The following is a 14,813-nucleotide window of genomic DNA, read 5'->3' on the forward strand; positions in this document are numbered from 1 at the left end:
ATATTTTGAATATTGCTTTTTTCTGTAAATTTTCACAAAAGAATTGGAATGAGAAGCCATTTTGAAAATTACACTAAAAAGTGGTGTCACCACGCTACAATTCAACATGAAATGCAAGACTATGCCTCTATATACAAAAGAACCTGCAAAACAGACTGACTCAGCAGTTTACCTTAGTGTTTTTGATAAATATGATCATCTTACAACTATATCAACTTGTAAGCATCATTCATTTTTCCTTACAAACTCTAACAGTCATTTGTAAAACAATTTGTTCAAACTCTACACTTCAGGAAATAACGATACTTTAGTCTCAATCAGCTACCCTCATGTTTAAGGGCTGGCATTTGTCTGAAAGAAGTAAATACTACACAAATTCAAAGGGCACGGCATATTTCTATAAGATGTATCCCCAAAAGCGTGATTTGGCACTACTCTTTCTCATTATTTTTCTTGTCTAATCAGTACCCTACGCAGCATATACAAAAATCACAGAAATTACAATATTCGCCGACAACTTTTATTCGTGTATTTTCTGAAATTATAATCTAACGATTTATAACAGTTTTACTTCATTTCGTAAAACGTAAGAGAATTTTGGCAACAACAAAATCATCTCGCACTTTACATTTCCCAGTGTTTAAACGATTTTATGTTCATGTATTTATCCCTTATGTTGTAAAGTTCTGTAACATTTGGCTTGGGTCTGAATGATAAGGCATAAATTTTCCGAAAAAATTCCAGCATATTATCACCATTCATACACATAAGGTGGTGACAAATCTTTTGTCGTTTCCATTCACATACTTTTTAAGAACACACCGTTCATTGCTTAGAATAAAAGTCCATTTTAATAATACTGCCGGCATTCGCCTACAATATACCTATACATGATGAGGTGAGAATGGCCAAGACGCGCGCTCCGCTGTCCTGAAATCGCCAACTCAATTAATCCCCCAACGTGTACATTTAAGAGTACGCCCTCACAGCCCTGTCTGAACTCGCCATCTTGCAAATCACCAACAATAGTTAACTATCATCAACATATATCCTGAACTAGCAAACCTACTCTAATCATTCAAACACGGTTCAAACATGATGTAATCATTTGTTGAAATCACGGTGGAGTAAAGTCGTCGTGTTGAAATACAAACACCCCTGACTCTACAGTACCGTTATGTCACCTTGTGAATATATGTACACCTTTTCGCTATTAACACCTACCGCTACGTCATCTTGTGAATAAATTTACGCCTTAGATATTGAGGATAATTCTGTGATCATATGACTTTTCTGTAGTTTGTCACATCTGGCAGCATATAAATGTTCATGTATTGTTAAAAAAGATAAACAGTGTCAACAAAGTGGCAAAGTACAGTGTAAATAGTAAATATAGGAATTCTACCCAAATAGTTCACACACACCCTGCATATTTTAATTCATTTACACGTCCTCTAAACGCCCTGCATAGACTGTTGTCTGGTCTTTATTGTCTTTCAATCTGTAAAGCGGAGAGAGAGAGAGAGAGAGAGAGAGAGAGAGAGAGAGAGAGAGAGAGAGAGAGAGAGAGAGAGAGAGAGAGAGAGAGAGAGAGAGAGAGAGAGAGAGAGAGAGAGAGAGAGAGAGTGTGTGTGTGTGTGTGTGTGTGTGTGTGTGTGTGTGTTCATCGTGTTTTATATTGCATATTACAGAACTGTTGTGATTAATTTCAAAACAAGGTGGCCTAAAATCATGAGTCAAGCGACTGAAGACTGCGGTCACATAAACATGTCAATGGTCAAAATCAAGAGTCACTGAGAGCCATATCGTTATTTTTTACAAGGTAATTCCTAAGCAAAATTTCAAATGCAGAGGGAAAATCACTTAAATTTTGCAGGGACATAAACTGTGCTTAACTTTACCTGTGTTTTTTATGGACATTTGTAGGAAAATGTCCTTTCAATAAGGATCCAGCATGCTAAGGAAATAAGTCACAAACGTTCCGTGCCATTATTCAACTTATATGTTTATGTGAGCTATAAAATTACCAAGCCAATTCATGCAAATAACAAAAAGTCGTTTTTTTCAATAGATCAGCGGCTTTTGATGCCGATTTCCAAACTTGTTTCTAGTCTTAAAGCTAGTGAAACAGGTATTTTCACAAAGTGGGTTGGCCAGATCATTTAAGAAGTTCTATGGTAGATATGGAGATCTTGTATCAAAATATGACAAATCTGTACTCAGATGATGAGAGACAGTATTTCTGGCTTTGACTCACAACAGTAATTTAGCAACTAGCTGAATTACCGTACAACTATTTCGTCACTTTAGTTCAATCTTGAGCATGCTAGCGGGGTATGCTTATCCATTCCGGACATCTGGAACCATTGTGCACTCTTGATTTTGCGAGTGATGTTGTTGTTGTATTTTGTTTGTTGTTTCTTGGACAATGGCAAGGGAAACTTTCGACAGTATAAAGTCGCCTAAAATTTAAGAGGCAATCATGTCCATTTGTAAATTTAATATAACAGGGCTCTCTCGCGACTATGTATTGACGGATTGAAACAAAGCTTTGCTTTTCGTATTTGAAAATGTTTATTAGTAACAGTAAAGAAGTATTACAGAGCTTTACAGAAAGGCGTGCTTTTAGAGATGTCACTTATCAATTGTCGGTAGTACTTTAATCCATTACAACAATGTATCACTAAACTGTCTTTTTCCTGAGAAAGTTCGTACTCCTAGTGGCAATTGTGCTGTGCTCATGATGGTTTCCTTTTATTCATTTTGCATAAATGAATCTTTTTGCTCTAAGTATGAGATGGCTGATAGTAACTGGAGCACTTGTGTCTCCAAAAAGTACACCATAAGGGCTAGGTTTCAAAAAAGGACAAGAAAAAGAACTCTTTGTGGAAATTAAAAAGAAAACTAATGCCATGCAGAATGTATCATAGACTTTACATGAGTTAAATAAACGGTCTGGCTGTTAGTCATTGCTATTACAGAAGCAGAAGAGAGATGTTGGCCAATACCGCTTCTTTAGAGATCGTACTTCGTGTACAAGATACGATGATTCAAGTAATTCAAAAGTTGTATCCTTAGCCAAATTAAAGTTATTAAAAAGATGCAATGATTATTCGTTGAACAATTTAAAGAGTTCATACGGGAGTGTAAGTGACTTAAATTATTGAATATGTAATCATGATTCTAAATGAATACACTCGAAGTCTATTGGCTGGCTTGTTTACCACAAACCATTGACACAGGCTAACATTAACTGAACGGACGTTGGACGTTGCAACAAGTTCAATAGGTATTAGTAATTGCTTGAAGCCCAAAAGGTATACTTAGCTGCTTTGTACGTATGAATGTATGTTGCAATTGATTGTCGCGCAGTAGGACTTAGAGACAAAAAACACTTTTAATAGATATGACAAGGCATTTACGAATGGTTTATGAAGATAAAGAAAGTTCTCCTTAAAAGTGAAAAGTTTAAACCTGTAAAAATAACCATAATGAATTATGAATCGGCGATCCTTCTAGTCAAACTAGCAGGAGTTTCCAATTATTTGGCATCTCCGTAAGTGCAGAACGGAAGGAATTCACCCTCGTTTTTCCCTGGCATGATGAGGCAATACTCAGACACTTGTTTCTCGATTTCTTTCGGACAGGGGTCGAAATCGACTCTTCCCAAGGCAAACGCCATCGGACAACCTTCCTGATAAGGTGAAAGAAGAGGCATGGTTCAGAGTGCTGGTATGCGTACTGTTATCTAAACGAGTTGGTGGCAGGTAGGGCCCAACACGGCATGATAGGTAAAGCTGAATCAAAGATTTTCCGATTTTTTTCTGACTGGAAAATTTGGTGACCGATAAGGCTTAAGAGACACAGAGCATCGTTAGCCTCGCAGAACCAAATCGATGTTAGGTACTTTAGAGTCAAGCATATGAAGCCAAAACTAGAATAGAAGGTTTAAATTTAACAGACAATGAAAATATGAATACAATAAGATGTTTTCTATGATGACCGATTTATTGTGCTTCCATTACTCAAAATTCAGTATATCCCATTACTTAAAAAGTCTTCAATCATTAGAAACATTTATGAAAGTCGTATGACTCTCTAAATCATAATGAAAAGGTTGTGTCTGACAATAAATTAGACGAGAGAGAATAACCTTAGACTCTATCTCCGGATCGCCGCTTCTATCTTTAGCCAACTTTTTTCCCCAAAAATGTCGCAAATTAGCCGCAAAGTACTTTTGCGTCGGTTTTTCTGAATTCTAGACTGTCGTATACCGACTGTGTTCAAGTTCAAGAAGAAAGTTTTACTGTATCAACTTGTTATGAAAATGAAAGGGCAAATCTTTTTCAGTCTCAGTGACGTTTAATGCCACCAGATCAACCTGACGTGGACGTCTTTGATAAAATATCGGGGATTTTGTCTGAAAGAGAGATTTTACATGGCATTGCAAGTGGCATGAATTACTGGGAGCTCCTAGACTGCTAACACGATTGGAACTAATCTGAGATAATTGGATGGTGTAGTAAGGTCGTTTTAACCTGCAAATGTAAGCTCATCTGCTTTTCTTTTTAAGTTACACACTTGTTTTTATGAGTAATTTATAATATTGCAACATTCAGCTATATGGCACCTAACACTTTGAGTAATTAGAAAAATATGAAGATCCAATTATCCAAAATTAGTTCAAATCGTGTTCTATACTAACCTGTCCAAGGTCTTCGCACTGCCAAAAGTAGTAACCACCAGAAATGAAGCTTTTAGTGCAGTTGACACATCCCGCAACGGAGGGATCTAACTGGTCACCGGCCGGTTTTGTCAGATCACAGGGTACGTCATCACAGCAGTCGTAGATGATGGAGTACATCCTCCACCTCGGCTTATCCAGGTCCGCTGTCATCGCCATCATGTGGTACTCCACTTCGTCAGGCTTGACTGTGGCGAAGTCTACCTTAGCAGCGGCTTCGGCCAGACCGGGCAAGCAGTCAACCTGATCCCGGGAGCACTGGAAATACTCGCTGTCAGTTTCCATCAGGTCTACCGAGCAGAACTCGCACCTGTCAATCTCAACGGCCTGGCAGGCGATGAACAAACCGACAGCGGCGAGAAGAGTACACCAACGATGCATTTTTTTGGGAAAATGGAACAGAAAGGTGAACCATGAAATTTTCAACGCCTATGTATAGGGATTACCGCATTTACCGAGTTACTAAGTGAGTATATAACAGGTATGTTCGCCTACGATTGGCTGTTGCTTGATTGTATAGAAAAGAATGTATTATGTAAATGAACCAATCATTAAGTTATCGTTTCTTTTATGTGCTTTTATGAAGGCTAAACATCATCGTCAGCTTTTGTAATGATATTGTCAGTCATTTTAAAACAAGATGTTCGCGTATTCTATTTCGCCGAATAGTTGCACAGAAGCACCATTGTTTGTTTTGTCAACTTGACATACGATAAAAGATACTAAAAGCATCAAGAGCATGCATCAGAGTCAAGCCGGAAAGAAAAATAAAACATATGGTGGCAAATACTTCTCTGATGCGAATAAACGAAAGCAGCTGTTTCTACTCTGCGTTGCATACGTTCGTGCATGTCAAGTGGCCTTGGAAATGTCTAAATGGTTAATTAAGATCATTTACATGAAAATTGAGAACTTGACGGATAAATGAATCAAACGACTACTTATATTACCATCTGATACAGGGGTTATTGAGTCCAATAGTGATCATGAGAATCCACTCTGTCAGTATGTATGTATGCATGTATGTATGTATGTATGTATGTATGTATGTATGTATGTATGTATGTATGTATGTATGTATGTATGTATGTATGTATGTATGTATGTATGTATGTATGTATGTATGTATGTATGTATGTATGTATGTATGTATGTATGTATGTATGTATGTATGTGTGTGTGTGTGTGTGTGTATGTATGTATGTATGTATGTATGTATGTATGTATGTATGTATGTATGTATGTATGTATGTATGTATGTATGTATGTATGTATGTATGGCCGACGTATTCTTGACGTGAAATAAATTTCTAAACGACATTGTACTAAAGGGAAAACGGAGGAAGCGGTAACGTTGGGGTAGAACAACTCTGTTCGGTTTATAAGGTTGAACAGCTATTCTACAGCAGCGTTTCGGTTGCCGAACCTTCAGTTTCATTCAAAGTTGTTTTTGTTTTATCTAATTCTCAAATTTCAGCACTTTCCTTCTCCAAACGAAAGTTTGATTTTAAATTTGGTCCGCATTACTATTTTACGAAAATGTTTTATACAAAAAAATTGTTGCTCTGGGAGGTTGATTGATAAAGTGGCTGATCAAAAGCATCAGAGGGCCATCACCTCAGGAAAGCCCCTAATTAACCACTATAATTACTTGTCACTTTTAAACTTTGAACGACAATGCACTGCAATTGATTAGGGTTAGTTTAATGGACTTTCTTGATAGCGATAATTTTTAGCGATGAAATGCAGGCTTCCGTCCGTATTGTCCATAAATTTGATGTTTGTGAGATACAATATAGTTCAAAATACATCGATTGACCCACGTAAAGTGAGATGCTTGATATATAAACCGTATTGTAGTCGTTGTCGCCCGCTTCTTTAATTGTTTATTTAATGGAATTTGCAAAATTCGGGGCAATTGTGTTCCTTGATTTCCCGTCACCTTGACAAGGGTTAATATCATTACCTGACTTACTTAGAACATTCTCCTAGTAACAAATGCAATCCTTGTCATCGACAAGTATGTTTTCGGCGATCTCTTATCAACCTTACATGGATGACCATAAATAAAGAATTATCATGGTGTATTTGTTCACGTAGCATCGCGATACTTAATACATTCATGTCATATTGCTGTAAATAAGGTGCGTTGACTGTGATGATATTTGAAGTAAACAGAGCAGCAGGTGGTGTATATTCTTAACACTCCTTTATTAAATTAGTAGCGGTCATTTAGATCGGTCGGCCCTAGCCATCTGCCTTGCATACCGTTAATCAAAACCTGTGGTTGATGCGGAGAGAATTCCATAAGGCAATTAAGCTAACATCATAACAGTTCACGTTCGATTTCTCATATATTCGGTACACATGTTTGGAAGACAACGTATGCAGGTTTTGTGGATAAGAAGTACATGCTATCTAGAAAGCGCTGTCAAGAGGAGAATTGACGCATTTTGTTGTTTTAATAACGTGCATAATACAGCTATGTAATTCGAACAGCGAAGTAATGCTATTTCTGTACACTGCGGGGCTGATAAGAGCAATACATTGGTAGTTACTAAACTTATGCAGAGACACCCGTGCCAACAAGCAGATTATTTGTGAAATTGTTACAATGGGTGTTTTATATGCAAATATGCTATTTTAACGTATTTTTAACAAATTTAAAGCCCCAGTATTTGTAACTTTTAACAATTTTTTTCATATTTTTGATTAAAATGACATCCTCAGTATGTGAAAGTAGACCATAATTATACTGAATCGCATGGTTTGCATGCCCAGCCCGCCTCACGATTAACAGTAAAGGGAGTGAAAATGACTTCTTGTCCGGACCAGAAGTCAGCTTTGTTGACACACGAAACGAAACGTAATCACACCACCGCGCATGCTCAACCACATCTACGCAAGTTTTACTGTGGCGTCCGTAGAAACCATACGCTCTTCGAAGAGGTCTGGTCCATCGAAACTGGAGACTCAGCTAAAAACGCGCGAAAGTTGGGTGAAATACCGGAAAGATATAATTATGTAAGTGTTTACATATTGTTCCGACTATAATGAGCCGTGCAAACAAACGTCTTGAACAGCTAAACCAACGACGGAGGCAGTCGATTGTAAGCTTCAAGCAAGACACTGCACGTTGTGACCGATGGTACGGAGATCAAGTTTGCTGAATGAATTGAGAGAGAAATACATGTATGAATAAAAATTCAACACTTCACCATTGTAATCATTGAACTAGTCGTTTCTTCCATTATGGAGTATAATGAAAATGTCTTTGAAAATAAATGACGGGACTGATTCTGCTCCGTCTACTCAAACGAAGTTTTGTGTACGGCCAGGCTACGCTGCAGGCAACACAGCCTATCAGCTTCGCATATCGTTGCCGTACGGCGTAATTGAAAACGCTCAGAACGGAAAAATTATATCTTGAATGCAGTACAAAAGTCTTACTTATTAAATTTAAAAGTATTTCAAAATAATATCGAACGTAACGGGTATCTAATCCTCACAAGGAGTACAGTAGTACAACAAGTATCGGCTAGCTAGCTGCGATGCGATGGAGCTCCAGGCATTGTATATTAGTAAGCTTAGAAGTTCGAACACAAGAGAGATCCCGTCCTCACTGCAAAGTCGTCCCCTGCGCACCCGGCCAGACAGCAAACTAACCTCCTGGTTTGATTCTGTTGTTTGTATATTTTTTGTATAAAATTCATGATACATATCTGACTTTCACAACTGTACAATTTGCTCAGGACTGTAAGTTTGGCTGTAGTCTACAGACGATCGGAGGGAGCTAAGGCAGGCCCCAAATTTGCATGGACAATGCCCGGGACAATTATAGAGTCTGACGCAGCTCGATGAGAAAGTCATTCACATAAACCTAAATGAAGTGATCAATACAAAACTTTTAAACATCACTGGTTCTAAAAATTTATGATCAACGGTTCTGACCTACGGATTTTACACTGCGACGTTGTTTTTTGTGTGTTTGGCCGGCTACTACTAGTCCTGTAAGGCTCGGGCCGAGATTGGTGTGGGGCCTGCAGCAAGGTAAAATTGACAGCGTCCATTGCAGAATGCCCGCGTGTTATCCTTTCTCGTTTGGGAGGAAATTTACTGCTGTATTCAGAATGCCGTTTTACCAGTATAAAAGCTCAGTAACTGATGCATCAAGAGCCAAGAGTCTGTAAATTTCTTAGCAGTAGCTCCACGTTTTTTTCTAAATTGTCGCTGAGATACAGCAGTGCGTGTACTGGTCCTGATCGTTCTGACTCAGGCGTTCACAGCTGTTTAGGGAGCTGTCATTATTTACGATCTGGGGGTCGGACGAATTACATTAGAAACTCCGAAATTTTGAGTCGCACCCCAGCCAACCATGATGACTTTGAGTAACCCCCTCTCTAACAGAAAGTTTGGCTTACCTGAGCCCATGTTACAATATGTAGATATAAAAGCTCACCTAATAAGCAGTATCTGACCATATAGTATTGTTAAATTTGGATGGGTAGCATGTCATTATGGTATGGTTAAATGTCCAAATGGTTGTTGAACTCAAGTCAAATAAAATATAAATTTCTATGATAATATAAAGGATGAATTCACAACAGTTCAGTTTTGTCCTAGATCCTGTGCACTTATAGTGGTATCTGTCGAGAACATTTCTCCATGACCCAGCCTCTCCTTCCAACCCTGGTAACGACTGCAGAAAACTACTGTGTGACATCATCATCACCACTGTTGATCCTCATCTTTAATGTCGCTGGTGTCATTGCGTACATGAACAACGATATCATTCTCATCGTCACTATCTTCTCTTTCATAATAACTATTGCTAGTAGTAGCAGCTACTTGTAGTTTTTTGCCTTGCTTCATCTAGTTGATATTTATTTGTACTGTTAGAGTATTTATTTTCTTTTTATTTAATATGTATCAGAGTAAAATATATATAATCAACTAATCATTATGTAATTGAAGACAGAGTGAGACAAAGAAAAAACATTGTGAGCGCCCCCTTAAAACTTTCAATTTTTGAATGACCCCCAGGTCGTAAATACTGACGGTTCCCTTACTTGCTGCCAAAGGCCATCGTGTTCACTGCATTCGACAGCCTACCATACATTGCCAAACTACGTTGCTTGGATTTCGCAATCACCTTGCCGCTAAAGCGACAATCAGCTGAAATTTATTACTTCAAGTACTCAATTTTGATAGCTATTTGCCTACAGAAGTGAGCCAAGTGTATATTATATAGTGTCGTCTTGATTTTACATCGGTATACCCGGAGTTCTGAGTGACCAACAGCAGGGTGCGCATCGCGGTGCACTGCCGACTGCACTGCAGTTTGAATAATCCGTATATAACGCACACGGTACCAGAATAGAATGTCAGCCTCCTCTGCCAAAGTTCTGCATCCTCTGAAACACAGTAGCAGTACGTATTTGAACGGAGAAGAACAAAATAAAACCATTCGCAGGTCATTCAGCCGGCGACCATGGGCGATTACCCAGGCACTGTGGCGTGTCATGGCATGGCCCCAGGAATGTTGCAGGCTCGATGATGTCATCAGTATCGGCGTTCTCGATCACGTGCACAGCCTACAAGTTGTCAACAAACCCGCGCGGCAATCCAACTCGATCGGGCAATATTTAGCGTTTGTATGTCACTACAGAAGCACAAATTTGGCTTATTTCTTTACTGAACAACATTTCACGATGGATGTAAGAGAATAATATGTAATTTCGAACATAAAAAAAGGTTAAAAGTTACAAATACTGGGGCTTTAACTTTTAAGGGGAATTTAATGACCGCACTTCCGCTCATTAAATTTTCCACCCTCCCAACTCCTCGCTTGGAAAGCTTCCCGTTTCCGTTACACACACAGACACACACATAGACACACACATACATACAGAACAACAACAACTCAAACTGCCCCATCCAAACACAAGTTCCGACTGCTCTCTCTTAACCACATACCCATGCTTTTCCCTTGCTCTTCGAAAAACTCCCCCAAACAGCAACTTCATGTATACTCCCCACGAGTCCATAAAGCTCTTTAAAGTTCACCACCACGGTGGCGCCGATCTGTGAAGGGACCGTGCGCCCATGTAGCACTAAAGTGAAATTTCCTCGTCGTCCAGTCAATCTATAACATTTTGGCACCCAACCCACCACAAATTGCAACATAATTTTTTTATTCAGAACGCACTCGAGAGAGGTGCCCAGATCAACATACTAAAAGTTTACTTGAATCTTCTTTGGGGAAATATGTCTTATTTGCATAAATCAATATGGCTGCCAGCTGTCTGACAAAACATCAATATTGGCCACATATCACATGGTAAACAAGCTATTCCAGTGATTTTAAAGTCTAGCATTACTTATTTGCACAGGGAATCATTTTGGAGATATTATGTTTAACATAGGCATTTTAATAATTTGCATAAATCCAATATGGCGGCTGCATTCCTACAAATGACATTTTAAGTCATACACCACATATTTCAGTGATTTTTTAAGATGAAATATATTTCTTGGGCATAAACAGTTTTATATGTTCAATGTTTTACATAAAGTGTTATGATAATCTGCATAAATCCAACATGGCTGCCAAATTTATGCCTCATTGCTTAATAGCTTCTAAAACGAATAAGGTTCTGGTATATTAAAGCACTAGGAATCTATCAAAGAGGAACTGGAATCCATGGACATTTATTTTTAAAAATATGGAAAATATGCTATAAACCTTAGTTTATAATAACGACCCATTTTACACTGAAAGTCTATTTTAATAGGTTTGTGGGGCACCTGACTGTGTTAAAATACTTCATAAATATGCTGTATTTTGTAAAGAATGTTTAGGCTGATTTTAGACACTTCCACATATGACTTACAAACAGATTAAAGAAAGTAATATACTGATAGCTTTTAATATTAAGATATAAGAAAGATATGCCATTTTATTATTTTGTGATTTTCTATATATGACAACTGATGATGGAGAAGTACTCATAATGATTGTAAGTCATCTAAATCATGTATTCTCCTTCCTAATGTGGTTGTGTAAGGCATTATTTGTAATTTGTATTGGTGTTTAATGCTATACAGTGACAAACCATACATGTACGAAAATGTGTAGTTTTTATTTTAGACTGAACTCCCTAATTATGGAGGAGTGTATCTTTAGAACCACCCTAGATGATAGGCAAGAAGACACTTCTATATATTGAAAATCAAAATGAACCTCACATACAACAGAAAATAGACAGTTTAGAAAACTATCTGCAAGCTATGTAACCGGTCCTTGTGAACCTCCCTTAAAATAGAAGAATCACACGATGCCTGCAGAACGCAACGCATTGAAAATGCTATCTAATAGGACAAGATAAACATTTGATGGCGAAAACTGGATAATAAGTGCACAGTACACAAAGTTAACAGCAAATGGCACTAAGTGAATAAAAATCGAAATACACAATTTCACAATAGAATATTGGGTGCTGTGTGAGATCTCCAGCTTCACTGGAAGTATCGGATATTATATTTCATGAGATAGAAATGAGAATAATACAGCAACATGCAAAACAAATATAGCTGTGGCAGAGATTTTGAGATGATGTATAAACATAATAAAGCCATCCAATTTTCATATTTTTGTTTGAAACTCTGATAAACAAATCTAATATTCAGACCTAATTATCTTTAAAGGTTAGTGATATAACAAAGAAGATTTTCCTCACTGGAACGCACAAAAGCACCTGATACATTCCGTTCTAGTGCAATATTCAAAGCTCTCATTAAAATGAAACATTAAAGTAAAACGCAACAACAAAGACTATTCTACGCAGAAAGCGACATGATGTAGACTATACTAAAAACAGGAAATAGAAAACATCATCGGTGTAAAAGAACGTAAAGAAAGAAGACAAGTGGAACAAAAAGTAGTGAAACCAAACAAAGGATGAGAGTATATTTTTCATATTAATGTAATCCATAAATCAGAAAAAAGAGAATCATACAATTCCTGACAGAAAAACTGGTATGAACTTAAAAAAAATTATAAATTCTGTTTCCAAAACAACCAATTATTGCATACAAAAGAATCAGAAAAATAGACAATCACAAGAAATCGTAATGCCAACGAATGTCCTAACTTCGAACAACATGAGCATACGCAATTACAGCCGAGTTTAAGGGTCATCATATATCGCAGTGTCGTTTTTCCAGATTTTCTTGTTTGTAAAAGTTAAATTATGTTGGAATGATTAATCCTTTGTTAAGTATGCAGTTTTAAAATGTTTATTTTGATTGATGATAAAGTTGTTTTAAATCTGACATCTTTTGCAAAAGTGCTGTTTTAATTTGTGTGCTTTGTGGCATTTTTATAATTTTTGTCATATTATTCTTTGTTTCATCAGCTTTGTTGTGTTTATTATATTTCTGCTATTGTGTGTAATGCCTTCCTGCCTATCATCTAGGGGGATCTACTAAAGATAAACTCATCCATAGTGGGGTGGTTCTGTCTAAATTAACCAGTAAACATCTTATACACGTCTTCTTAACAGTAAGCATTACAGATTACATGTTTTGTCTCAGTGTGGTATTAAAAACCAATACAAATCACAAAATATAGCTGCAAGCAGCAATGCCAGGCCAAAGCAATCTTAAGTGGGAAAAAGAAGGCAATTGTCATCAGAGAGGGCAAAGGTCATCACAGTTACACGTCTTTTTTGCAACAAAACTTTCATTCCTTATGTTACATCTGTCAACCAAAAATCAGAACACTAGGTTTATTGGTTAGCTCAAAATTAGATATGTGCATAATTAATGAGGTACTGCATGTGGCATCATAAGGTCTAAAATCGTACCAAATATGAAGGGTATAGGACTCTTGGATACTGAGTTATGGACAAATATGTATATTTGAGGAAAAAAGGTCATTGAGGTCACGTGATATTTTGTCTAAAAAATTGTTTTCCATAGTTGTCCCTATATACCAAAAATCAGACCTCTAGCTCTGTTGGCTTGCCCAAAATTAGATATGTGCATAATAAATGAGGTATGGAATATGGTATCATAAGGTCTTCCATCGTACCAAATATGAAGGGTGTAGCCCTTGTGGTAATTGAGTTATGGACAAAAATGTATATTTGAGGTCAAAGGTCATCGAGGTTATGTGATATTTTGTCAAAAAATTGTATCCCATAGTTGGCCCTATATACCAAAAATCAGACCTCTAGCTCTGTTGGCTTGCCCACAATTAGATATGTGCATATTTAATGAGGTACAGCATATGATACCATAAGGTCTGCCATCATACCTAATATGAAAGGTGTAGCCCTTGTGGTTACAGAGTTATGGACAGATATGTATATTTGAGGTCAAAGGTCATCGAGGTCATGTGATATTTCGTCAAAAAAATTGTATCCCATTGTTGTCCCTATACACCAAAAATCAGACCTCTAGCACTGTTGGTTTGCCCAAAATTAGATAAGTTCATATTTAATGAGGTACAGCATGTGGTGCCATAAGGTCTCCCATCATACCAAATATGAAGGGTGTAGCACTTGTGGTTACTGAGTTATGGACAGATGTGTATATTTGGAGTCAAAGGTCATCGAGGTCATGTGATATTTCGTCAAAAAAATTGTATCCCATAGTTATCCCTATATACCAAAAATTAGACCTCTAGCTCTATTGGCTTGCCCAGAATTATATATGTGCATAATTAATGAGGTACAGGATGCTGCGTCATAAGGTCTCCCATCATACAAAATATGAACGGTGTAGCACTTGTGGTTACTGAGTTATGGACAAATATGTATATTTGAGGTCAAAGGTCATCGAGGTCATGTGATATTTCGTCAAAAAAATTGTATCCCATAGTTATCCCTATATACCAAAAATTAGACCTCTAGCTCTATTGGCTTGCCCAGAATTATATATGTGCATAATTAATGAGGTACAGGATGCTGCGTCATAAGGTCTCCCATCATACAAAAAATGAACGGTATAGCACTTGTGGTTACTGAGTAATGGACAAATATGTATATTTGAGTTCAAGGGTCAT

General features: G+C 37.3%; 1 protein-coding gene across 1 annotated transcript; it reads right to left on the bottom strand.

The window, feature by feature from the left end:
* Positions 1–2,559: 2,559 nt before the first annotated feature.
* On the bottom strand, positions 2,560–5,244 carry LOC139126906 (uncharacterized). The gene is made up of 2 exons (XM_070692827.1): positions 4,706–5,244; positions 2,560–3,694 (listed from the first exon to the last, which is right to left on the bottom strand). The coding sequence occupies exons 1-2, from the start codon at positions 5,123–5,125 to the stop codon at positions 3,542–3,544; spliced, it is 573 nt and encodes a 190-aa protein (XP_070548928.1). The 5' UTR covers positions 5,126–5,244; the 3' UTR covers positions 2,560–3,541.
* Between the last annotated feature and the right edge of the window lie 9,569 nt (positions 5,245–14,813).

This window comes from Ptychodera flava, unplaced genomic scaffold (genome assembly GCF_041260155.1).
Source record: "Ptychodera flava strain L36383 unplaced genomic scaffold, AS_Pfla_20210202 Scaffold_158__1_contigs__length_75536_pilon, whole genome shotgun sequence".
Classification (NCBI taxonomy): Eukaryota; Metazoa; Hemichordata; class Enteropneusta; family Ptychoderidae; genus Ptychodera; species Ptychodera flava.